The sequence below is a fragment of the Mytilus edulis genome, chromosome 11 (genome assembly GCF_963676685.1).
Source record: "Mytilus edulis chromosome 11, xbMytEdul2.2, whole genome shotgun sequence".
NCBI classification, from domain to species: domain Eukaryota; kingdom Metazoa; phylum Mollusca; class Bivalvia; order Mytilida; family Mytilidae; genus Mytilus; species Mytilus edulis.
Window position 1 is genome coordinate 46,581,551 of NC_092354.1, and position 27,090 is coordinate 46,608,640.

The 27,090-nt window shown below is 30.8% G+C and overlaps 1 protein-coding gene across 2 annotated transcripts; it reads left to right on the forward strand.

Annotated features, from left to right (window-relative positions):
• Positions 1-8,813: 8,813 nt before the first annotated feature.
• Positions 8,814-26,523, forward strand: LOC139495686 (uncharacterized). Of its 2 annotated transcripts, XM_071284016.1 has the most exons (7): positions 8,814-9,114; positions 14,619-14,755; positions 20,022-20,172; positions 20,983-21,204; positions 23,088-23,324; positions 25,194-25,361; positions 25,832-26,523. In XM_071284016.1, the coding sequence occupies exons 1-7, from the start codon at positions 9,054-9,056 to the stop codon at positions 26,254-26,256; spliced, it is 1,401 nt and encodes a 466-aa protein (XP_071140117.1). In that variant the 5' UTR covers positions 8,814-9,053; the 3' UTR covers positions 26,257-26,523. The 2 variants fall into 2 exon arrangements, with proteins under 2 accessions (XP_071140117.1, XP_071140118.1); XM_071284017.1 differs by lacking the exon at positions 20,983-21,204 and having other exon boundaries at positions 8,816-9,114.
• The last annotated feature ends 567 nt before the right edge of the window (positions 26,524-27,090 follow it).

Here is a 27,090-nt window from a genome sequence, read left to right on the forward strand (position 1 = left end):
TCATACTTGATATATTGTATGTAAAAATACATAAATTGTGTCAAGTTCAAACCACGCACCTCGGAATTTTATTCAATAATATCCATTATACATAATTACATACTTGAATTAGATATTTCTTCTCAATCTCAACGTATATGACAATATAAAATACTTATTATTCATGATAGACTCTTATGCATGCAACAGGATTAACGGCGATATTCCTACATTTTTGTGAAGACTATAGGAAGACAATTGTTAGAAGACCACAGACAACAACCGTCCCGACAGACGTTAACACCATTTTATGTTTGATTGTCTGAATGACCTTCATCACGAATTTTTATAACCTTGCGTCACTTACTTAGTTATTTTAATGACAACTCGACCCTTGTTTGATAACTTTACCTAATTAAAGTGTTTGTTATGTGTTGACATTTGCTTATTAGTTTGATCCTCGTTCAAATGTAGTTAATTCAAAACAAAACCGAAAATAATCGTATTAATCAGGATAGTAACTTTTTTGTTATTAATATGTCATATCAGATAATGAACAACATGCAAATGGTGTAAATATATGTTTAATTTTGCTTTGTTATTTGTCGGATTAAGCATTGTTCTGCTTACCCTGTGGATCACCTGACATCATTTCCGGGTTTTTGTGGGGTTCGTGTTGCTAGGTTATTAGCTTTTGTGATGTGTGTACTTTTGTTTGTCTTTTTGCCTTTCTCTTATTTTGTCATAGCGTTATAAGTTTAATTTAGATTCATGTGTGTAAATGTACTTTTTGGTATCATTCTCCTTTTCTTTACAAAAAAAATATGTTTGTTTTTCTATTTTTCATCATGGCCTTTTTTACTTTGCTTTTCTTCATATATTCTTTAGAGTCCTGATGTTTATGATTATATTTATTTTTTTTATTTTTTTTATTTTATTTATTTATTTTATTTTTTTAATTTTCTTTTTGAGGGGGGGTATTTAATGGCACAAAGTTGTTTTCTGAACAATTAAAGTAGGCTTTTTTTGATATTTCATAAAGAGAAGATGTCATCGTTGAACTGTAATATAGTATGCTCGATTAAACATAATGAGAAGAGGAAAAATATATGAAAGGACATTCAAACTCGTAAGTGGAACATAAACTGACAACTCCATGGCTAAAAACGAAAACAGAAAACAGTACATAAAAAACTAAATAAAAAATACCAAGACTAAGCAATACAAACCCATCTAAACTGGAGGTTTCAGTTGCTTCGCAAGAATAAGCACATCCTATTCAAAAATTCTTTTCAACTGTTGGTCCCAACGGATATGTCCATAGGTAATCATTGTTTTGAATCTAAAATTCTAAATTTCATTTCATAATGACAATTAATACTTTAAGGTTTCCGATGTTTTATATGTACAATTAATATTTTTAATTTGTTATATGAAATGAAAGATATAAAAAAGAATTAAAGTTAATGATTATCACTTTTGATTTCAAATGGGAGTTTTTTCTACGAAAATACATTAAAAACATTCAGCTATTCAATAAATTTTAATTATTGATGAGCTTGACAGTGCTATAAAGTGAACGTGTGGAAAAAGCTAAGTCCCTGAAGAGAGATATTCAAATGAAATGAAATTTCTATAAATAAGATTATTCTGTACAAAACATAAAATCTATGACCAATAAATTTTCAATTTTCAATTGTTTGCGTTTTCATTGCATATCATATTTTAATAGAAATATGGCTAATCGAAGGAAATGCAGTAAAAAGAAAAACATAAAAATACCGAACTTTCAAATCAGAAAGTCCCTTATCAAAGCCACGTCTATCAATGATACGTCACTAATGATGACGTTCATTTGATATCATCAGACAGTTTCAGTCGTTGGCTATGTATTTGGTTTATATGACCCTCATAATTTAGTTGAGCGTATACATAGCGTCTGCTTGTTCGATGAATTAATGTCAACTAAATAACCAATGTTAAACGACGGAAATAAGCAAATTAAAACACAACAACCTTCAGCACCTATTTTTTAACATTGATTTTTTACAAAGATTTTGCAATTTCTTTGGTCAATAATAATAAATTCTGTGGTCCGAATAACGCTGTGTTGAAGGTGTTAAAGGAGTAGGTCCGGTAAGGGCCGATTTTGGCCCCAAATTTCAGTTTCATCTAACGAGATATTAAGAACACTTTTTAAACACTTAAGTGTCTATTTCAATTGATTCGATTAGTTTATGTTAAAGATTTTAACTGATTCAGTCATTAAAAACGCTCCAATTGAAGCTTAAATATGAAAAATCTATCAAATATGCCAAAAAACGTCACTTTTCAAATGGTTTACGTCAAAAATGAAAGTGGCCGCATCCGTGTTCATCCTCAACCTTTATATATGTTATGTATTATCACGAAATACAACTTCCATTTCAATATTATGAATGAACACTTTCATTTAAGACGGAAACCGTCTAAAATTTAACTAAAATGCTATAATTGCAAAGATTTCAGTAATTTATCATGACTTTATGATGCTAGTACACGATATATGTGCATTGTATTGTCAAAAACAGCACATATTTATGTAGCAGAAGCATTTTACTTTCCAAAAAATAGCTTAAAGATTACATTTTCACAATTTTGCAAAACTGCTTAATTTTGGGGCCAAAAAGGGGTCTTACTGAACCTACTCCTTTAATATATTTCATGTCTAAATAAATTAATCATGTCATGGTAAACCCAAAAATATCTCATCGATTCAACAATAACCATTATATATAAATATCTACTTTTTCCATAATTGGAACTTTATAATATAAGTTACCCGTTATTGAAGATAGACTGTCTAACATGCAATGTGACTGAAGGCGACATTTCTACATATTTTGTTGTATCCTCTAACTGTATAAGAAGATTATTGTTAGAAGACCCAAGACCACAACTGTTCCGACAGACAAAACACCATTTTACTTTTGAATGCCCTGAATGACCAACTCCACAAACGTTTAAATAGTTATCAAATGTACCAGGATTATAATTTAGTACGCCAGACGCGAGTTTCGTCTACATAAGACTCATCAGTGACGCTCATATCAAAATATTTATAAAGCCAAACAATTACAAAGTTGAAGAGCATTGAGGATCAAAAATTCCAAATACGGCTAAGGAAATCTATGCCTGGAATAAGAAAATCCTTAGTTTTTCGAAAAATTTTTAAAACTTTTGTTAATAGGAAATTTATAAAACAAAATGACAACATTATTAATATTCATGTCAACACCGAAGTGTTGACTACTGGGCTGGTGATACCCTCGGGGACGAAACGTCCACCAGCAGTGGCATCGACCCAGTGGTGTAAATAGTTATCAAATGTACCAGGATTATAATTTAGTACGACAGACGCGCGTTTCGTCTACATAAGACTCATCAGTGACGCTCATATCAAAATATTTATAAAGCCAAACAATTACAAAGTTAAGCAGCATTTAGGATCCAAAATTCCAAAAAGTTGTGCCAAATACGGCTAAGGAAATCTATGCCTGGAATAAGGAAATCCTTAGTTTTTCGAAAAATTTAAACAAACTTGCGTCACTTACTTAGTTATTCTGACAACAACCTGATCCCTTCCACTTAATTAGGCATATTAGAAATATATCAGAAACTATTTGTACTTTAGGTAGCTAAAGATTAGCGCTCGCTGAGTTGAAGACCCATTGTTGGCAACGGATGGTCTCTGCCCTTTGATATAGTTGTTGTTTCTTTAACATATCCCCCATTACAATTCTCAACTTATTTTAACATTCTTGATAAAAAAAAAAGCATGAATATTTCAAGTCAAATTGATTATAAACAGTTTTAGGTAGTTATTTGGAAGTTTATAGTAGCTGTAATTATACAATATAGTATACAGTTACCAGATTTAATATCCAAAGAATAACAAATGAAACAGGAGAGATAAAAACCACCTACACTTAAAGTAATAATTATATTTTCCATTTGCAAAAAACAATAACAAAAAAAAACGTTTAATTTGATGGCATCATTTCATATTTCATTTACATGCCTTTGTTGTATCGTACACTTTAACCGTTTTTCTATCAGTAAGGCTTCTCAGCGTCGTTTTGTAAAATATTAGTCTATGTTATCGAACAGTGAAACTGAATATGAGTTAATGAATACTTTGAAAAATAATCGTTATTTTGGATTTAATCTTGAAATATCCGATTTCCATTCTTTGAAATGATTTTTCATACGATTATTACATTAAACATGATACCGAAATATGAGTCGAATCAATTTGACAAATTCTTCTTGATTTACATACTTAGACGCTTTTAGAACTTAAAACCGGAGACATATCAGAAGAAGTAAGTTTCCTAAAAAACACAAATAAAATAAACTGGACAGCTACAGTGTGTTTGCTTTATGTTATCACTCAAACGTGCAGGTCTTTCTTTTATTTAAAGCTGTCCGTTAAGCGTAAAAACATAATGTCGACTATTTGCTTAATACAAAGGGGCAGTAGTTTAACAAAACCCATTTGTTTTATGCGAACTTATGAAATTTGTGTTTGAATGAGTATAAAACATATCTTTCATATAGCCTTGAAATGAGGACTGTATGTAGTAAAAATGTTTCATTGTACATTTAGTATAGTCAGATACACATTTTCATATTCAATTTCCTCGATATCTGTTACTTAAAGCTAGTTCCAAATATCTTGCTTCATGGTTTGTGATACCCATGCCTATCAACTGACCCGTATTCTGCGGGTGTGACCCGAGATTTTCACAATTCTGAGGGATCACTTGGGACACCCGTCGGGTCATTGAATAACCCGGGAATTCCGAAAATGAACCGTTTTCACCCGTATTTCTTAGCCTTGAGATTGATTTCATAAGTAATATTCCTTTGAAATACCGGCAAATTCGTAATTGTTCCACAAACAGGAAGTTCATCTAGCTGTGTAAACTGTCAAATGAGATGAAACCTGGAAGTACTAAAGGGTATCATACCCTCTAGTACTTCCAGTTTTCATCGCTTTGTTGATGAAATAAATTCATAAAGACTTCAGGATTGGGTTCGATTCCCAGTGAAGGCATACATAAATAACAAAATATAAAGATTGGTTGTAAAATAATTATATTTGTGAAAATACATCAGTAAATTAGCCAGTTTAAACTTATTGAAATATGACACACAAAGCAAAAACATTGTCCGCGACAGGTTTCAGAAGTGTTTTGCTATAAAAAGACACTACGTTAAACGAATAGTCTGACGTCACTAAAATGGTTAAAATAAATTTCTATAATATTTTATTATTCATTTTCCCTTCAAATTGTGTGTAACAGACGGAATTACTTTTCAAAACTGAAAGTATGATGAGGATCTTATTTTCAAGTAAATCTATAATTGTTATAAGAAAAGAAGAATGTCATATACAAATGGATGGTCCATATAGTTATCAAAGGTACCAGGATTATAATTTAGTACGCCAGATGTCATTTATTTAATTGATCAAGCAAATCTGAAATCAACGATCAAGTTAAATTTTATATAATCATAAATAAGTCTCCACACTTTTCAAAAAACATAGTTCTGCATTATGATGCACGTGCTCTTGAATAAATGCTTTTCAATATATCAGAATTTCATCATTGGTATTAAGTGATAAAAAGATATATATGTGAGCTGTATCGATTCGACATGAGTGTAAATATGGTTGATTATTAACATGTGCATAGAAACATTGTATTTGGTCATAAGTCAATATCTGCATTAATTTTTCAATTTGAAGTGCATTTAATCTACATTTTGTTTTCGGAAAACGTATTTGTGTAACTAGAGCTTGAAGCATGTTACGTATGGTATCCTATAACTATTGATAATATTTCATAATTCATGTCCGTTAATATTGCTTGTTACAGATATACTACACAGAAGTTTCAAATATCACTATAATAGTATTTAAAATTAAAAAAAGTAATTATGATTCCCATTCCCAAGCTGTCTTTTTTCGTTTATGATCAGATCATCTCACTAAACCATTAAAATTGACTTCCTTGTATTAATTTTGCTGCTTCTTAAATGCTTATATTCAGCTAATTTTATCATTTGAATGCTTCGACATGAGTAAAAAAAAATCAACAAATCTTCTCCCTTTATTACGCTTCTTTAAAGTCGACACGACAAAAATGTTAAAAAAAATACAATCGTTTACATGGTTATAGATTTATATTGTGAAACGTTCAGAAGATAACGATAAAATACAGCAGCAACCATTCCTTCTCCAGCAACTGTCATAATGTAGGGTAAATATTTTGTTGAAAGATCACCCTATTTTACAATGGAACAATGTATGCTGGCATCAATCATTATTATTTACTTGGTATGTGAATACTTTATGCAAACATTCTAAGAAAGAAATGACATTCAACAGATATAAAGACTTTGTCTGGCTTAAAATATGATCAAATAATCTTTAATGTTTTCTTATATATCATACATATGTATATCACCATTGAATGCAATAAAGATCACTTATATCAGAAGTATGTTCTCCTTTTCTATAAACGATACACAACATTTATACTTGCCTGATCATAAAAATATCTAACATGTGAAGAAAAGGCTGATGTTTCTCCTACAGCACATTCTTAATAACGATAGAAAGACAGAACGAAAGACATTTGTTTTCTATATTTATAAGATATTGCTACTCAATAACGAGCATTTTAATAATTTGCGTTTAATGTATCAATAACTGCCTGAACTCTTGAATTAATTCTTTTTTGTTAGTTGTGTTTTACGGTTTCTGTCAATGTATATACCTATATGCAGTTATTTTTTTCAGAACCATAGGTAATTCTTTCTCAGAAATAACTCGGACAATACAATGTTTCAATGAAATGTGTTCCAAGGCATAAAATAATTACCTATATCACGTCATTATTTTCCTTGATACAAATGCAAACTATAATTTACTTCAAAATTATATATTCGTCTGAAAGATTTTTGGTTGCCAATTTGGAAATTTATTTTTTAAAGTTCAATCGATGATAGGTGTAAAAGAAATTGTCATTGCCGCATTTTAATTTTAGAAACAAATATAACGTGAAGTTTTGTTACTTGATCGCTACAATATAGAAACATTATCATATATGTGAGATGAAGTTTAATGTAGACTTTCATAAAATAAAAGGTTAATTGATTGTTGGTTGCTTGCTAAACGTTCAGTGTCAAATATTTCATGCATGTTCAGGACGATACACACTAAATAGGAAATCATACTCTGACCTACATGTATTTATATTCCTCTTCGTGTCAGTTCTTAACTTTTTTAAATCTAAGTGTACCTTTTACTCTATCAAAGGATGAACTAATAAGTTATTCTTATATTCTATTGAATAACATTCACGTAACTCACAATAGGGTCGGGTGGTGAGTGTATATAATTATATCCTGATTATCTGTTTAAAAAATGTATTGCTATTCAAAAGACATTCTTTCTGAATATTTCATTTGATTCAAATACAATTGTTGAAAAAAATAATCACTTTTCCGTGGTAGAAATGTCATTACAAATAGAAAAAGACATACCCCCCAAACTAAGTTGGTACAATAAATTACTTACAATGTGTTTTGTATTAGTCATACACCGTTATCGGATGGTAACAACTCATTTGTGTCTGTTTTCATGCAGTTACAGTAATATTTGTTTGGTGTATTGATAATAAGTCCAAAGATTTATATCTAGAATACTTAGTAAGTTTTATTTCACATTCTAAATGAGCCGTAGGGCGTATTAAAACCTGAACGCATTAGAAAGGAATATCTCACTTTAGTATGGTCGTTTAAATAGCATACTAAATTTTGCAAATCATTATAAAATATAATATTTTTGACGTATAATAAGTCAGATAATGCATATTTTAAGGTTTTTCTTGTTGTAGAACACAACTTGGGGTGTTCTTCGACAAAAAACCTTAAAATGCAATATCTATAACTTATCAACTGATTTTTGACAGGTAGTTCTTAACTGCTTTTACACTACTGTCCAGGTCAGTAAAGGGTTGTTTGCCCACAGACATGTCTAACCCAGGCACTTAATATTTGTTTCAGTCAAAAGTCTGTTAGACTTGTGTTGTATATGACTTTTCGGTCCAATGTGTATGTCCTTGATCAGTCAGAAATGCATATACTATAGCCGCCTATCCTTTTGACGCATACGGTTTTTTTTATTTGTGACTCTATTCACAAAGAATTTTTTTATTACCTTAAATTATGTCTTCCGATAAAATATTGATATCTTAACTGCTTTAAAGTATTGTCAGTTCTCATTCAACGAGTTTGTGTTGATTTATTTTTAATGTTTTGTGTAGCGTTGCGTTGTATGATTAGGTGTGTTGTGTCTTGTCTTTTTTTCTTTTACTAAGAACTCAAATTTTAATCCTCATTTGATCATGCTAATACCTTATATGTTGTTTATCACTGGTGATTAAGCAAACAACAGTCAATAAATCCGCGTTTTTCATGTTTGAAATGTGTACCTTGTATTTTTATTATTTTATCTAACGTAAGGAAAGTGTTCAATAACAATAACATAGATAAGTGATACATTTCGTTCCTACCTATGGACAGATTGTATTAACTAAAAATATCATTTCATTTTGTAATTAAACACCGGAATGAGATCAATAGCTTTCACTGTAATCAGGCCTGTCTATTGTACAATGTAATCGGAATGTTAATAATTCAAAGAACATGGTAGTTTAAATAGAGAAGCTATAACAAAATGACAAAATATTATTTTGTAAACTTTTGTTTTCCTATCAAATTCTCTTTCTCGATCCAAATATGTTTAAACGTTAATACATCAGCAAGGAAATTTACACATACATTTTGCCATTAGCTTGTTATGGAAACGTAAATATGATTCACACATCCTGTATGACAAGGCGTCATAAAAGAGGCATCGAGACTGCGCAGCATGATTTTGGAAATTAAACTTTTGATTTTGGATTTTTTGTATTGAGATACTTTTCAAAACGATAGACGTGTACTATTGTCAAGCTGATATGAACAATCCGGTCATAATTGTGGTATTAATTAGTTCAGTTATTTACATTAAGACTTCAGGTAAGATTATGAAAATCCTCAACTCGTTCAATATCAGATATATTTAATTTTTTAAAATAATGATTTAGAATTTATGTCGATTTTTAATTAGCCAATATCAAAATTTCATGTAGTTAAAAGATTTTACATACACTGCGTCTGAATTCACTGAAGCAAATTGGACTCATATTTTTATAATCAAGCTGAGTTATGAAAGAATGAATAATGTAAGACATGTTATGATTTTAATAAAACCGTTTTTTTGCGAGTTAGTTAATAAAACAGGGATATATATTTTTTTTTAATTTAATATATGAAATGCGCTTTCGACACTTTGAAAATATTTTTTTTCTGATACAGGTATGGTTTCATAGTCTTTTTAGATGAGTCATTAGTAGTGCTTAAGTGATAATGCGCAAAATATTTTGCTAATTTTTCGGGTGTGTTTTTTTGCTAATTTTTGTAATACCAGATTGTTCCTGAAAACGAGATAAATTGAAGTAAAGGATATAAGCCGAAAACAGTCCCTTCAGTAAAATTATTGGACAATTTTACAGAATGGACAGTAAGGCCGTGTTCACATTGACCTAAACTCGATGTTGTGTAAGTGTAACTCACACGTAAACTAAACAAAATTACGTTCCCATTGATAAAACTCAATGTTTACATGTAGTGTAAATCATGTTTTGTCTACATGCAGTCGATACTCGATGTAGGCCTTGTGTAGATAAAGTGTACACAAAACTAGGCATTTAAAACATTAGTTTCACCGTGTATATTTAAGAAAGAAACAATTTTGAATAAAATTGATATTTCTAACAATTATTAATAAAGTTCTTTACATAAATATTTGTCTAAACTTGATATATTTATTTGGGTTTTTTTTAAACTTAACGTAACTTTGTTAAGCCTTTATCAAGACTCAAAGCAGCATCATTGCCGAACACATAATTCATTTAAAAAATGAAGGTCTTTCCGAAACGACTTACCTTGCACAGAAATGTTTGCCACTGGTCTTTACTCAAACAACGATTCACTCATAAATGCATTACCTAAAAAGTGTGAGGTAAATGTATTGTTTGTATAGTGCATGTATCTCGGATCCGTTAAATTACCCTTAAAACTTAAAAAACAACATTACCCCCTCCCTTTGCATAATACTCCTTGGAGAAGAAATACCATTTGAAACAAACAGAAAAGATAAAAATATAGTGATCCCTAATATATCATTCCTTCTTCTTCTTCAATCTCTGTACCGATGTAATGCATTGGCTTTATGAGAATAAAAATATATATTCTTCGCCTGTAAGCACGCTGCTGCAGCCTACGTTTTTTAATGCTTAATCGAGACATCTTTATTATTTATAAACTACTGCAAATCATCAAAATGGCTTTTATAAAGAAGCAACCACTTAACGTAAAAGGTGGTTGGGGGGGGGGGGTATTTTGTTAATTTATCTGAGCCAGATATTTTTCCGCGCAAACGTGTTTTATTCCGGGTATTTTTTTCGATGCTGGTAATCAATTTTTTTTTCAGAATTTAACACTATCAAAAAAAAAAAAAAAACCATCCCCATTAGCTCAATTTAAAATAATACACACAAATAAAGTACAGTTGATGGAAAGCAACGTGTATTGCTCAATGTACATAGAGACATAGTGTATGTGTATCATGCTTTTTGCATGCGCGAACACTACTTAATATATTTTTGTGAATACCTTCCCAGTGTTCCAAAATGGATACATACGATGGAAGTATATTTGTAATGCAAAACAACGAAGGAAGTGATGTCTTAACTAGTGATTGTGTTGTTTCCAAATTCGGACAACGAAGAGGATATAGTTATACGAGCTAAAAATGGCAAGTTATATATATATATATATATATATATTAAAATGTAGTCATCTCCTATTACTTCCTTGTATTCATTAAGAGTGCATCGCAGTTGATTTTATTTCAAATATACCACTATAAATAAGTTCAATGCAAGAAAGGGTTCAATGTTCAAATGTATATAACACAATTACAAACTGTCTCAAACTTATGTTACAAACATATGAATAAATCTAGTACCTACTTTTATCTAATTTCAAGAGAGTACATAGGTTTAAAAAAACCGATAATTTTGGACAAAGTGCAAATCTGGCACATGATTGATTTGTTTAACAGATAACTTGCGGTAACATGTTCCTTTATTTAGCTTTCCACATTGATCGTCCTTAATAAGCGAAGTTTTGCATTTTATTTCTATACAGGCAATGACATGCGATTTAAAAAAACAATATATAGCAACGCCGACACTTGAAAATCATACAGTCCCCTTATTCGTAAAGCAAGTGTCGATTTGTACTTTGTACACAGGATGAGGTTTCAGTTGTTAATCAAAATTTTGATAAGCTAACTTGCACAAGGAACAATACGTGGTTTGCACAGCATGACTTGGTAAACCATTTACTTCAATGAACGTTTTTTTTTTCTCTTGATTATGAAACATGTGATACAATTATTTTAGTTGTGGTCCTTGTATTGCGACATGATCCAACAAGCATTAGAAGCATTGATTTTGTTTAATTGTAGCATACATTGGTGTTGGGAAGAATGATAGCAATACCATAGGTCGATTTATATATTTTCAAAGACGGACAACGATACATCTTTTGCAATAAGAAATATCTTAAAGCAACAAAAACACAACTTACATCTCACAAGGAAGCTATTCAACCAGGAGTTCCAAATGGTGAAGTTGAAATCATTCCTTCGGTAATTTTACGGACGCCATCACGAACTGTTTGATCGTTCTGGAATAACCGTTTTCACAGACGATATCGGATATGTTCTTTATGTCGTTACTACAATACCATTCCCCTTTCACGCATGTGACCTACCGAATAAGACTATTTACCGGATTTGTAATACTATAAGCAACACGACGGGTGTCACATGTGGAGCAGGATCTGCTTACCCTTCCGGAGCACATGAGATCACCCTAAGTTTTTTGTAGGGGTTCGTGTTCCTTTGTCTCTAGTTTTCTATGTTGTGTCTTCTGTACTATTAGTGTGTTTGTCTTCTTTTTTAGCCATGGTGTTATTTATTTTTTTATCTAACGTAAGGAAAGTGTTAAACAACAATCAATTAGATAAATGATACATTTCGTTCCTACCCATGGACAGATTGTATTTACTAAAAATTTTCATTTTGTTATTTTGAACACCGAAATGAGATCAATAGCTTTCATTGTAATCGTGCATGTCTAATAAACAATGTAATCGGAATGTATTTGGTATAACATGAATAATTCGATATGACATGATAGTTTACCTGTACCAAGTCAGGAATATGACAGTTCTTGTCCATTCGTTTTTTTTGCGTTTTGTTATTTGATTTTGCCATATGATTATAGACTTTCCCAATTGATTTTCCTCTAAGTTCAGTATTTTTGTGATTTTACTTTTTAAATAGAGAAGCTATAACAAAATAACAATATCTTATTTTGTAAATTTTTGTTTTCCTATCAAATTCCTTTACTCGATCCAAATATGATTAAAATTTAATATATCAGCAAGGAAGTACTTGTAATATTTGAACATACAATTTGCCTTATTCATGTTTAGGAAATGTAAATATGATTCAAACATCCTTTAGGATACGGCGGAATTAAAGGTACACCGAGACTGAGTCTCAGGACTGAGTAGCATGATTTGATAATTTAATTTCATATATTTGAATATTGTTATTGAGATACGTTCTAAACGAACATACATGTGCAGTTGTCAATGCTAACATGTACAATTCAGTGATATTTGTGGTATTATATTGTTCAGTTATTGACCTTAAGAATGCAGGTAAAATTTTAAGAATCAACCAATCTTTTAATTATTAAATATTAATGTTATTAGAAACATAAGATTTTTCAAAATGTGAATTTTTACTTAATATTTATTTTGAATATGAACAATACAAAAATAAGTAGTGGTCTATTAAATAGATGTTACTGAAGATTCTTCTGAAATTTCAACTCAAGAAAAGCACTTATAATAAATTTCAATCAACCTGACCATTTATAAAAGGATGGATATTATTATAGTGTTAGTAAAGACAGTTCGGACCAAACAATAGAGATACTGACAATAAAAATCTTAATACTGTACTTTAATCATGAAATGCGCTTTTGACAAAATGTTTGACATTTTTAAAATATTTTCTCTGATACGGGCATGATATCAATAAATATTGCAATGGGTTTTATCATGATTAATAATGCCTTTTGGCTTTTACGTAATTTTTTTTATTGCTTTTGGGGTTTTGTTTCTTTAGTTTATTTTGCTGCACACCTTATTGTTACAAGATGTACTGTGAACGAAATAAAATGTACAACGTATAGAATACAACTGTTCGTAATCGACTTTCTTATCCCTTAAATATGTTTTAAGAGAGAAAATCTTTGGGAAGTCGAAATTAAGCTGCCAACGCCATTACTTAAAAAAGAAAAAGACCAACTGACAAACATTAGTAGACAAAACATAGCATAGAAAACTAGAGACTGAGCAAAATGAACCCCATCAAATACTGGGAGTGACCTAAGGTGAAAAGATTGAGTTTCAGAGGGGGTTGTATAGGTGTTTATTGTGAGAAAAAAAAATCATTGGTAGACTATATTGATATTATGTATGATAAGTAACAAATCGTTAAGAAAAAAAGTTTACGATTGTATCAACATTTTGAGAAACGAAGAAAAACACTCTTTAATCATTAATCCTTAAACACCTGAATTAGAACAGGACTCACACAGACGGCATTTTTGATGTTATAACTTCTTAAACCTCATTGCTCAAGTTGCGATAAGGCATATCATATTGGCCAAACAATTAGGGGAAAAACAAAAATATTTGATTACAACCATCAAACGTTTGTTATCGTTGTTAACATACGGAACGTTTCGGATTAAGTGTACTTTCAATCGTTTGTCTTTATTTTTAATACATCAAATACGTCTATTTGATGAACACATCTTTTTCCCGATTCATTTGATAAAGAAACTATATCGTTTAAGAAATTTATTCATATACTCTTAGCATTATCGAGGAACATAAATGAAAGACTCCATTTACGTTTTTTTTCTTTTGTGACATATATGACATATATGACAGTTCTATTGAGAAATAACAATATTTATGGAATATACCCTAATAGAAATAAAATGAGATTAGGTTCTTCGAATCTTTACAAAAATCACCTTCGTATTTCTGAAAATGGAGGTATAATTGAAGATTATACTCACACTGAAGTTTTCTGATCTAGAAGTCTTCCGTATATCATGTGATGAGAAGTTCGTTTCGTTGAAAAGGTCATTCAAATCCCTTCTGTTTTTTCAAAATATTTAAACACACTTTTAATTAAGAAGGTAACAAAATATTTGATCCTCAATGCATGCATATTGAATGTACTGGTTTTAAGTCCAAAGGAGAAACAGAAAAATACTATTATAATTTATTAGTATCATACGAAACTCGTTTTTATTTTGCAGATCGTGTAGTCGTTAAATCGTGTTATAGATACGAATCATCATGGACATATTTTCGTTTTAATGCGACCCTTACCAACATTTGGTGTGAAAACCAGTGTAAAAAAAGTGTTGACAACTATCGGTATTGTGGAACATTGGTAAGTATGTTTTCCTCAAAATAGTTCAATCATTTATATTTTTTCTGCACGTGATTCATGCTTACATAATCCAAATCAAGTATATTTTAAAAAAAATCCTAAGCATAAACAAGACACAAGTATAATATTAAGACATCGGCGCATATATATATATACGCAACAGAAATGATTTCAGCTTTTCAATTGTCACCTTTCCATTTCCAAGTAGCAACATTCCAGCAGCACCTGCATACGTGGTATATATCTCCAAATTGATACGATATTCCCATGCTTGCATAATATCATGATTTTCTTGATAGAGAATTGCTGCTCACAAGGAAGCTATTCAACCAAGAGGTCCAAATGGTGAAGTTGAAATCATCCCTTCGTAAATTTTACGGACGACATCACGAGTTGGTTGACCGTTAAGGATTAACCGTTTCACAAATATTATCGGATATGTTCCTTACGTCGTTTCTACAATCCCCTTCCCTTTCATGAATGTTACCTTCCGAATTAAACTATTTACCGGATTTGTTAATACATAAGAAACACGATAGGTGCAACATGTAGAGCAGGATCTGCTTACCCTTCCGGAGCACCTGAATTCAAACCCTAGTTTTTGGTGGGGTTCGTGTTACTTATTCTTTAGTTTTCTATGTTGTGTCAAGTGTATTATTGTTTGTCTGTTTGTCGTTTTCACATTTAGGCATTGTCAGTTTATTTTCGATTCATAAGTTTGACTGTCCCTCTTTTACATGCATAATAAACAAGAAACCACCAGTATGTGGATGGTTAACGTCGACTGCTGGAGTTTTAATGCATTCACATTCTATTTAAGGTCGGGATTTTAGTTGAAATCATGTCAGTACCTTCCGTTCGGATGGTATTAAAAGTTAAAAATAATACGTATATAATGTGTAGTACTTGCTGGTTTTTACATCTTAGTCTATTAACAACTCCTGGTTGACATCACTGTATTTTTTTCTCGACGAAGATATCACTAGCAAGAAGTCAAAACTTCTGTGTTCCCAAGTATTAAGACTGATATGGTCATAATTATATATTCACCGTATTCATTTGTGTATTTTTTCAAAAATGTTTTATTCCAGTCGATTTTATAGTCAAATAACATCTTCATCAAATAATATATCCTACGATATGACGTTTTATACAAAGCATAAAGTTGTTATTTAAACTGTCAAAATACCTGACTATATATTTGACCTAATGAACGCTATTATTCGACACTTATCGACCTGGACCTGCAAAGGGAGGTCACAGTCTATTTCTTAACTTTGAAATTAGTTGGTTAATGTATTAAATCTCACACCCTCAAATATAGATACAAAAAAAACTTGTATTTCACATAATAATCAGGGGAACCATTATTGTTTCTCGTACCAGGAAATGTGTGTAATACGCCGATTTTTTTCTATATTCTTTAAAGGGTTCACAGTGTTTAAATATTCGACAAATATCTTTCCGTCTATATTCACGGTTTTGTTTATCTTTATCTTCTTTTAAAGAATACTTGACTTTTAAAAACAAGTTAGACATTCCGTAAATATGTAATCATTATCGTGCAAACAGATTTATTATTGAAGGACAACATATTCAAATTAGCTGATAGTGTAGATTAATACACGAATACTATTATTTGAGTGACAATCTAAGAAAAGGGTGCTTATATCACGACTGTAATTGGCCAGCATAACTCATTTGTAACTGCTGGCGCTTTTTCAAAGCCAATTCCTTCATCTTACTTTTCACGGTCATAACTATTTTCCCCTTGCAGTCTCTCAGCAAATAGAAATGAAAAGACATGTTGAGTTTCCATTCAAAAGGCAACTCTACAAATAATTTGCTTTTACATCTTTTTAATAGCCCTCAAACTATTCCTTATGCCTTTAAATTTTAAGAAGAGTTCAATTGCTTATTTATATGGTAAGAATGTAGTTTTCCTATTTTTGATCAATGTAGATATAAGAAAGAAATGTTGTATGATAGCCAATGAGACAATTCTCTACAAGAGACCAAATGACACAGAAGCTAAGAACTTAATGTCACCGAACGGCCCTCAACAATAAGCAAAGCTCATACCGCAAAGTCAGCTATAAAAGCTATAAAAGGCCTCAAAATGACAAATTGAAATCAATTCAAACGAAAAAACGAATGGCCTAATTTATGTACAAAAAATGAACGAAAAACAAATATGTAGCACATCAACAAATGTCAATCCACTGCAGTACAGGCTCCTGATTTGGGACAGTCACATACATACTGAATGTGGCGGGGTTAAATATGCTACGGGATTCAAACACTCCCCTAACCTGAAACAATGGTGTAACAGTTGAACATAAGAAAGAACTATACAAATCAGTTGAAAAAGGCTTAACTCATCAGATGGATACAAGTAGAAATTGATACAAGTAGAAATTAATGCATCTAACAAAAACACAAAGTGGAAGCGACTTGAAGCTAGTAAATCCCAATAACTAAAATAAACTAAGTACATACCTGAGGTTACTCGCAGTTACAGCTTATTATGTTCGTTATTGCTCTGTTTCAAAAATACGGACCCTGTTTTGTTTCAACGGAGTGGATACAAAATTTGTATATTTACTTTACATCGATATCTTTCACCTTTCAAGATAAATAAAGGCAACAAAACTCAAAACTCGTAAATCCATGGACAAAAACCAAAATCGGGGTAACAAACTAAAACTGAGGAAACGCATAAAATATAAGAGGAGAACACCGACACAACATAAAAATGTAACAAACACATAACGGACTAAGAATTAGACAGAATCCGATGAGAAATAACAAATATAACATCAAAACCAAATACAGGAATTTGGGATAGAAAAGTACCGTGACACGTCTTATAGTAATGTGAATTCACACTCAAACACAAGAGAAAACAAACGACACAACGTTAAAATGTAACACACACAGAAACGAACTATAATATAACAATGGCCATATTCCGATTTTGGTCTTTTGTGGATAGTTGTCTCATTGGCAATCATACCACATCTTCTTTTTTATATTGGTACAGGACATTTTTAAAGAAAAAATGGTGGGTTGAACCTGGTTTTGTGGCATGCCAAACCTCACACGTTAATGGCAATGTTAGATATAACATTAAAATGACAACATAATATTACAGGAATACAATACAAATAAATAGGAGAACATATTAGACAAAGTAACACATGAATAATAACTAACAAAAGGCATCAGATTTAAAATTCAATACGCCAGAAACGCGACGTTCACACAAGACTTACCAGTGAAGCCCTGATATAAAATTTCGAAAGGCAAAACAAGTACAAAGTTGTACAGCACTGAGGATCAAAAGTTTCAAAAAGGTTGTGCCAAATACGGCTAGGGATTTCTGCTTGGGACAAGAACATCCCTATTATTTAGAACAATTTATGCTATTGCAAACAGTAAATTTTATCAAATGAATATAAAAGATATACATGATAAAACTGAAGTATTAACTAATTACAGAAAACAAAAAACAAAACCCGGATACATACATAAACCAACACAAAAAATAGACACGTCCGACTTATATTAGTCGAGGCCTCAACGCAAAAAAAAAGAAAATACTGGTAAAGTTATGAAACCACGTTGGCTCAGTTCTTCAAATTATTTTGACATGTTTTTAATATATATATATTATATTATAATTCATTGAATGTCATTGATTCAAAAAGATCCGTGACACTTGGTGATTCTTATAATGAATTTATGTCATGCTGACCAATCGATCAGATACCAAAAACTTCTTGCTAATGGGGTAATTGAGTTTTGTTTGAAGGAGATCATAGATACCCATTTTGCAGAAAATACTGAAAGCATTGTACCAACTGTTGGCGTTTTTTTTATATACTATCATAATTCAAATTTGAAATTAGTTTATAACCTTTGTTCCGGCTTGAAATACAAAACGTAGCAACATGGCAACATTTATTGTATAAACCGCTATGAAATAATATTAAGATCTGTTTAGCAAAAGGTTCACAAACTTTTGACCAGCGGTTGTATATTGTTACTCTACAATATTTGTTTTTATGACAGGCGTTATTTACTCCCACATTATCTAAATAAGTTGATTGCACGGGTCTTTGTCTTTTATGTATCAACTAACAGATTCTAATATAAGAACAGTCTAATCGTGCTGTTCCAGAATTAACACTGCCATTTATTCATTTTTTTTTCAATTGACGCTTAAACATAAATGATATAAAAAGTATTGAACCAAAAGGAGCGAAGGTTTGCTGTCATTATTTATTTTGTTTCATTAAACTTATTTTCAAAGGGACCTATGGCATTAGATATTTTCAAGACCTTATTTTACAAGCAAGGATATAAAAGCTTGGAATACAATCTGAGTATGCACCACATAAAATATATATAATATAATCCACCATTTTCTACATGAGAAAATGCCTGTACCAAGTCAGGAATATGACAGTTGTTGTCGTTTTGTTTGATGTGTTTTATCTTTTGATTTTGCCATTTGATGAAGGTCTTTTCGTTTTGATTTTGTCTCGGAGTTCAGTATTTGTGTGATTTATTCTTTTCTAAATTTATTAAAACCAAATTTAGCCTGCAGGTAAGATGATCCACTAAAGTTTTTTAATTTTGTGGCTTGGTCAGCTTACTTTATTGTATACCTTATCATTTAAATGGATTATCTATGAATATCTGATCGTTTGTGTTATAATCATCCAACATTGATTTTGGAATATAAGGAATATTAATTATTATAAACTCACAGAAGAACAGAATTTTAGAGGTTCACAATAAATTACCACCAAAGTAGGACTCATTAGATTACTGGTTATATACAGAAAATTTCACAGGTTTATGTTCCTCTAAGTTTGCGGTCGAATGAGTTTTTAATTTACTACAGATGGAATAGGACCCCAGTTACAGTCCAGTACTCACGAGTTTCTTAATAAATCTTCCATCTTCCACATAGTTGATTAAACCGATATGAAAATTTTGTAATGGTGTATACAATTGAAGTATGTCTAACGGGTATTCATCAAACTTACAACTTTAGTTAAGTTTGTAGTAATTTTGATACGAAAAGGTTGGATGATTGTCTGAGTGAAGGTCCAAATTTTGTTTTCGATTTTTATTAATGTCTTTTGAATATCACAGTATTCCTATTATTGTCATATTGAACATATGGCACACAATCTTTTATGGTTATATTTTATTTTTTTAACATCTTGAATATAGCAATCTGTTATTTTTCTAGTTCAAGACTTGTTATTGTCGAGAAACGGAACTGTCTGAGCATGGCAAACAGACAAATAAATGTAATACACCGTGTCCAGGAAACAACAATGAAACTTGTGGAATGATAAATAGTAATTCTGAATCTACTTATGTTACTGTCTCGGAAATAGGTAAATATACATTGAAGGCACGTTTATGATAGACGTTTTATTTCTTGTTCGTAACAACCCCCCCCCCTTTTCCTCCCCCAAAAAAAAAATTATTTTGTGACATGTTCATCAATTAAATAATTTTGAAATGATCATCACTGGATAATACATCGCTTTTTATCTCTTTTTAGCAAGTGTATATGCTATATTGAATTGGTAGAATTAGGGATTATGAATGATTCCGGCAATATAATATCAACAGAATTTTTTTTTCATTCTAATAAGATTTGATAATTGAACAGGGCAAACATTCGATTCATTTGTCTGTTTTTGATTCGTTTTTACATTAAAAGAAAATATTTGTGTTACTTATAATTCCTAAAAACATATCAGGGAATTTGAAAATGAATTATTATGATTCGCAGTGATAATGTATAATCACTGTTCGTTTTAGGGATTACAGAGTATACGTATAATCAATAACGATTTTGAAAAGTAGTTATGCAGAATCTAAAGGATTGTGCATACTCCCAGATTATGCAAATTCACTGTAACATATATACATATATAACAAACGTAAAATGAAAGCTCGCATACACCTTGTTTCCTAGCCTCGTACAGCTGATATTTAAAGACACTAAACAGTTATTGTCTTTATAACAAACGTATGATCCCAATTTCACTTGTGTTTACATTTTCTAGAATTTGCCAGTTGTTGTTTTTTTTTACTTCGAGATGTTTAGTCAGATGTTTCATTGAATTTAATGGGCTTATTTTTGGTTTTACATAAATTCATTTTCTTTTAAATACCAAAAATTCCATAATTCACAGACAAATCTGTGACTGTGAAATATACCCAGGAGACTACTGCAACGTCTGTGTCAATAAGAGACTCTACCACAACAGATTTCATGAACATGAAAACCAGCGACACATCTGTACCAACGAAAAGCACTCCTTATCCTATACAGGAATTAGTCATTACAACATCAAAGAATGCATATACTGCAATTTCTACTGTTTTGACTGAAAATACATCACATACAACAAAAGGTATTAAGGTAGATGGGGTGTATAAATTATAATCCATAAAAAGTAGTTCATATCATGGTTACATACATACAAACATACATACATACATACATACATACATACATACATACATACATACATACATACATACATACATACATACATACATACATACATACATACATACATACATACATACATACATACATACATACAAAAAAATCTTCTGGGATCGATTTATAAAATTCAGCGATCCAGTTTATCTTTCACTTTAAATTGTTTGGAATGTGAATATCATCTGAAATATTATTTATGTAATTCAGATCACTCATAACCCAGTTCGCAAATATAATTGGCTAAAATTAACAGTATGTATTTCCCCATAACTTTTAGTTTTCAATATCAACAAATGTATCTGGTTATTTTGTTGTGTGCTCGACTCCAGTCAAGTTCAAAGTCATTTTCTAATCTTTATAAAACCCATGAACATTTTCAAAATATTATTGAAGATTGTTGAGCCAAATCTTTTTAATGAAAGTGTTTTTTTATTTTATTTTTGGTGTGTTTTTTTTTTGTCGCTGTACTGGATTGGGTTTTTCTACGGCTTACAATTAAATATACTCGGTTTTTTTTATTAAACTTATATTCTGTATTTAACAGAACGAACAGTTAAAGCTGTGACTGTGCATAATACCCAAACGTCTAGTGCAATATATGTCTCTATGAGAGGCAAAACGACAGCAGGTGTTATGAACATGTTAACCAGCGACACATCACCACCAATTGTAACGCAGAGACTTTCATATTATTTAAGGGAAATGTCCAGTGCAACTTCTGAAAATGCTGATTCTTGCGTTTCAACTGTTATATTTGAGATGTCAACACTAGACAAAACAGGTTACCGTAATGACCGTGTTGGAAAAATAGATATGTTAAATAACTTATTTAAACAACATATCAATGCTTTTAAAAGAGGGACGAAAGATACCAAAGGGACAGTCAAACTCATAAATCTAAAACAAACTGACAGCGACATGGCTAAAAATGAAAAGGACAAACAAACAAGAGCACACACGACACAGAAAACCAAAGAATAAACAACACGAACCCCACCAAAAAACCAGGGGCGATCTCAGGTGCTCCGGAAGGGTAAGCAGATCCTACTCCACATGTGGCTTACATAGCTATTCTTCTCATTCAACTTTGACAAAGAGCTTTGGTCTTACTGCAAGATCAAGACAGAACCTTCTAAAATAAAAACATTTATTAATATCGATAAGTATGTAGTCCGCCTAAAGTAAAGCACAATCTATTTGTTTAATTATTGCATCGATTTTTATTTATTTTTTTCGTTTAAGAAATCAGTTATTCCTCGAAAAAGAGAAGACATTCATGTAGAAATTTTCCTAACATCTACCATAAACAAAACATCAACTTATGTTTAGTCACTGATGCAGGTTATGTGCATTGATCGAAAACATCATGGAGCTCACCTGAATTATATTTTGTGTTTGAATTATTGGTAATATTTTCTTTATGCGAATTGGTATGTAAGTTGCTAATTAAAATTGGTTATCGAAACAGTTGTTTCTAATCTGTATGATTCCGATATTATTTGTTTATCTATTCTTATAATTTTCTTTATCAGGTTTAGCTTTGACTTAAACTTTAGGTAGCTAAATACGTAAATTATTGATAGTAGTCAACCGTTGGATATCGCTGGTGTATATTATGTCATCTCGTATATGGGCTCAGTCTTATATTCCTTATTTAATTTTAAGGGCTGTTCCTTTTTATATCTTCGTGTTTTCTATTTGACATGATCCTGTCGGAATATTTCCGTCTTTTTATTTTATGTTTTCCATTTTATATATTCTTTTTCTAACAAAGCCCACTGTTTACAGAAAGATTAACTGAAACTATGACTATTACTAATACTCAAGCTAGTGGTACAACATTTGTGTCTATGAGAGATTCAACGTCGGCAGATTTTATGAAAATTATAACCAGCGATACATCTGCAGAAATTGTAACGCAGAGTACACCTTCTATCATACAGGAGGTACTCAGTACAACTACTGAAAATGTTGATACTACCATATCAACTGTAATGACTAGCACATTAACTCAAGCAACAACAGGTATGGTCTATGTTGATAGTTATTCATGTTTGAAATTATTTTAACAAATGTTATTGTATTAACTTAATAAAAAAAATATAATCACTGTTATGTAAACTGCTCACAAAGGGCCAGCTTAATTTTTGGGAAGCTTTTCTTTTAATTCAATAGCATGCCAACAGCACTGATATAAATCTAATACTATGCTGCAAGATTCTAACACAACTTAGTTAAATCCAAAACTGTAGTAACAATATAATTATGATAATAATAATAATAATGATGATAATAATAATAATAATAATAATAATAATAATAATAATAATAATAATAATAATAATAATAATAATAATAATAATAATAATAATAATAATCATAATCATAATAATAATAATAATATTAATAATAATAATAATAATAATAATAATAATAATAATAATAATAATAATAATAATAATAATAATAATAATAATAATAATAATAATAATAATAATAATAATAATAATAATAATAATAATAATAATAATTAAAAACCAATTGTTCAGAGAAGGTCTTTCCACCAAAAACCATGTATTTTGATATGAAAGTGGTTAAAATTCGGTTTAAAATGTAATTTACAGCGTCAGATGATAGCTTATTGAACGCCGATTCCGAAAATATATGGTTTCTATGAAATAGTTTTTTTTTTAAATAAGGGAGATCATTTGTTACTTCCGGTTTGAAAAATGTTTCTTCTGGTATTATTTGAAAGTTTACTTGACACTAATTCCAAAAATATCTCGTTTTATATACTTTTATATTAATAATGAACAAAAAATAGCTACTTTCGGTTTACACAAGGCCACTTCCGGTTGGCTTTTCCAAGGTTAAATGGCTTGAAACCTAATGCGAAAAGTCGTAATAACTGTTCGATATCATACGCAAGAAATCTAAGCGACATCTTGCGAAACAAAATAGCACCGTCTGAAAAAAGTGGCGGAAGAATAAAATAAAAACAATAATCAGAAGAAGAAAAATAGGACTTTCCACAGAAAAGTGGAAAGACCTTATAATAATAATAATAAAAATATTAATACCAAAGTATTTAATATATCTAATGATTGTTTTTTTTTTTATATATATAACACGAAAACATAAAAGAGTTGGTTACAATATCTTAATTGTATTTCATCTTGCATTTAATAAGAGTAAATAATAACAAAAGGCAAGTCGACAATTAATTTGAACTTTTAACTCAATTTGTCGAGTTGTTCGATTTCTGGTGGTAAAGTTCTTTGCTGGACATGGATTTGTTTATAAAAAAAAACTAAAGCAATTTTCTACGGAGTGAAAAAAACATCTAAATTTAATCTGATCATAATAAAAATGACGACCACGACCACGACCAAAATGACAACGACGACGACGACGACGACAACGACGACGACGACGAGGAGGAGGAGGAGCAGGAGGAGGAGGACGACGAGGATGACTAGATTGATCACGAAAATTACCAGAAACAAACAAAAAACCAATTAAAATCATTTTATTTTTATTTTGTTTGGAGTGCAACACTATCAAGTAAAGAAATAAATGTAGTCCTAAGCACGTGTTATCTAAAGTTGTTTATATAACTATGTTGAATTAAAACCTAATTTATAATTTTGTTTAAACTAGATTTGTTTCGAAATTTTGATTAATCAAAAATATGTTTATAGTTTATCGTTATAGTTTTAATAGAGAAATCAATTGAAATGTATACCGATATATCATTATAGCTCTGTCAAATAACGAATTTGATAGTTTCATTTAATCATGATAATTATGATTGATTTATTGATTTGCATAAATATAAGCAATTGTATCATTTTATTCATCAGGAGAGTTATAATGAACATTGGTATTTTGTAGCAAATGAAGAATGGGGTATATGGAATGACTGGAAGTTCTGTGAAGTAAATTGTGCTCGGGAGGATACAACAAATGGGACACAAAGGAGATGGAGAACATGTAATGGCTTGGAATGCTCTGGTAAAGACATGGAAGAACGAGCATGTTCAGAGCCAGAAATATGTAAAGGTATGAAAGCTTCAATGTATGACGTACAATGAATTCGTATTTTTGGTCAGTCCTATGTAGTTAAATGAATTTTCGTCATCTTCCTGATACATCGTATTTCATGTGTTGTTTCTAAATGTATATTTCTTTTGAACTCGTATACGCTTATATCGAAATTTACTGTGGATATGGTTTTATTAAAAAGACACAGATAATATTTGAAGAGTTGATATGTTAATGCCGAACTAATAGCAAAATCTTAGTTATATCAGCTTTAGCTTGAGTCTAGCGTTTTTAAAAAATAAAATAAGACAAATTCTTTCCTATGTAATTATCAAAAATATATCAACTTACCAGTACGATTAAGTCTATTTTAATTCATCTTCATTCACGTACTTTTCTCATACATACTTTAATATTTAATTTAGTTTTCATTCTATTTACTCAATAGTGTAACAAATGTAATATCACTTTTTACTTCGTTATTTTAGGAATGAGACCAAGGAAACTGTTATGTAAATGCCCAAAGAGGTTTATTAATACCAAATGGCACTTCCTTGATGGAATGAATATAACAAATGCTGAAGTAAAGAAAATTGTCCTCGAAGATTTCAACAAGAATACAAAATCCGAGATCTCGGTAAACAAGAAAACTGTATCAAAGGAGGTACGAAAGAAAAACTCCTCCGTAAACCAAACAAAGTCCTCACAATTTATTGGATGGGGTTGCATCGTTTTTCTCGTTCTGCCAATGATTTTCTTGATTGCCATAGACATACTCAACTGCTGCATTCACTTCCGGTCACGCTTTGGTGGTAGGAAACGGAATCGAAATAGGCCAATTTCTAACACCCAACTTCAGAGAGAAAGACTAAAGCCTCTGCAAGAAAATGTCAATGCCGCCGAAAGTTATTAAGCCAGCAGATGTGGCAATGATTTTCATCCTGACGAAATGAAACGTGAAACTTATCAGAGAAGAAGGGGCGACACCAATCATCCAAGCAGAGATGAATGGATGCAGTACCTATAACGTGCAGTACTTGTTTAACTTTCCTTAATACATTTGACACTTTGCTCATCGGGATGATTTCTAAATAAAACTGTTTTTTTTACTTTTAAATTATTAAATGTACTATGATTGGGAAAATTGGTCCTCTTTGAAATAAATATATGATTTATAAAAGATATTTCTTTTCCATAAACATGTCAAATTATGTTTTACATGCAAAATTAAAGTTTTTTAACATCATCTAAACAACGAACCTACCCCTCCCCACAAAACAAATAACAATAAGTAAAATGGTCAATAAACAAAACACTCTTTGAATTGTACAATTTCTCAACCACCCGTCCTGATCTGAGATCCTTAATCTAGATGAGATAAATAATGAAAATAATCAGCTTAATTACAGTGACCAAGCGTTTTCGCGTCAATTGAATCTAGATTTGTAACACATCACACGATATATTAGAGTTAAAGCCACGTTGCTGGGTAGTTGTCTTGATATCCCAATAGCATGCGTTCGAATTCCGGAGAGGGAAGAACAAAAGTTTCCATCCGCAAATTTGCAGATTTGACGTTGTTTATCTGATAAATTGCAAAACAACTGTAGGGGTATATTTTTTGTTCGTTGGAAAAAAACCCACCAAAATGTATTAAAAAAGGTGGTCAAGTGAACCAATTAAGGTTCATCATAACCTTTTGGCTAAAATGGCCGTATTTACAACACCAATTTTACTCTGAGTACAG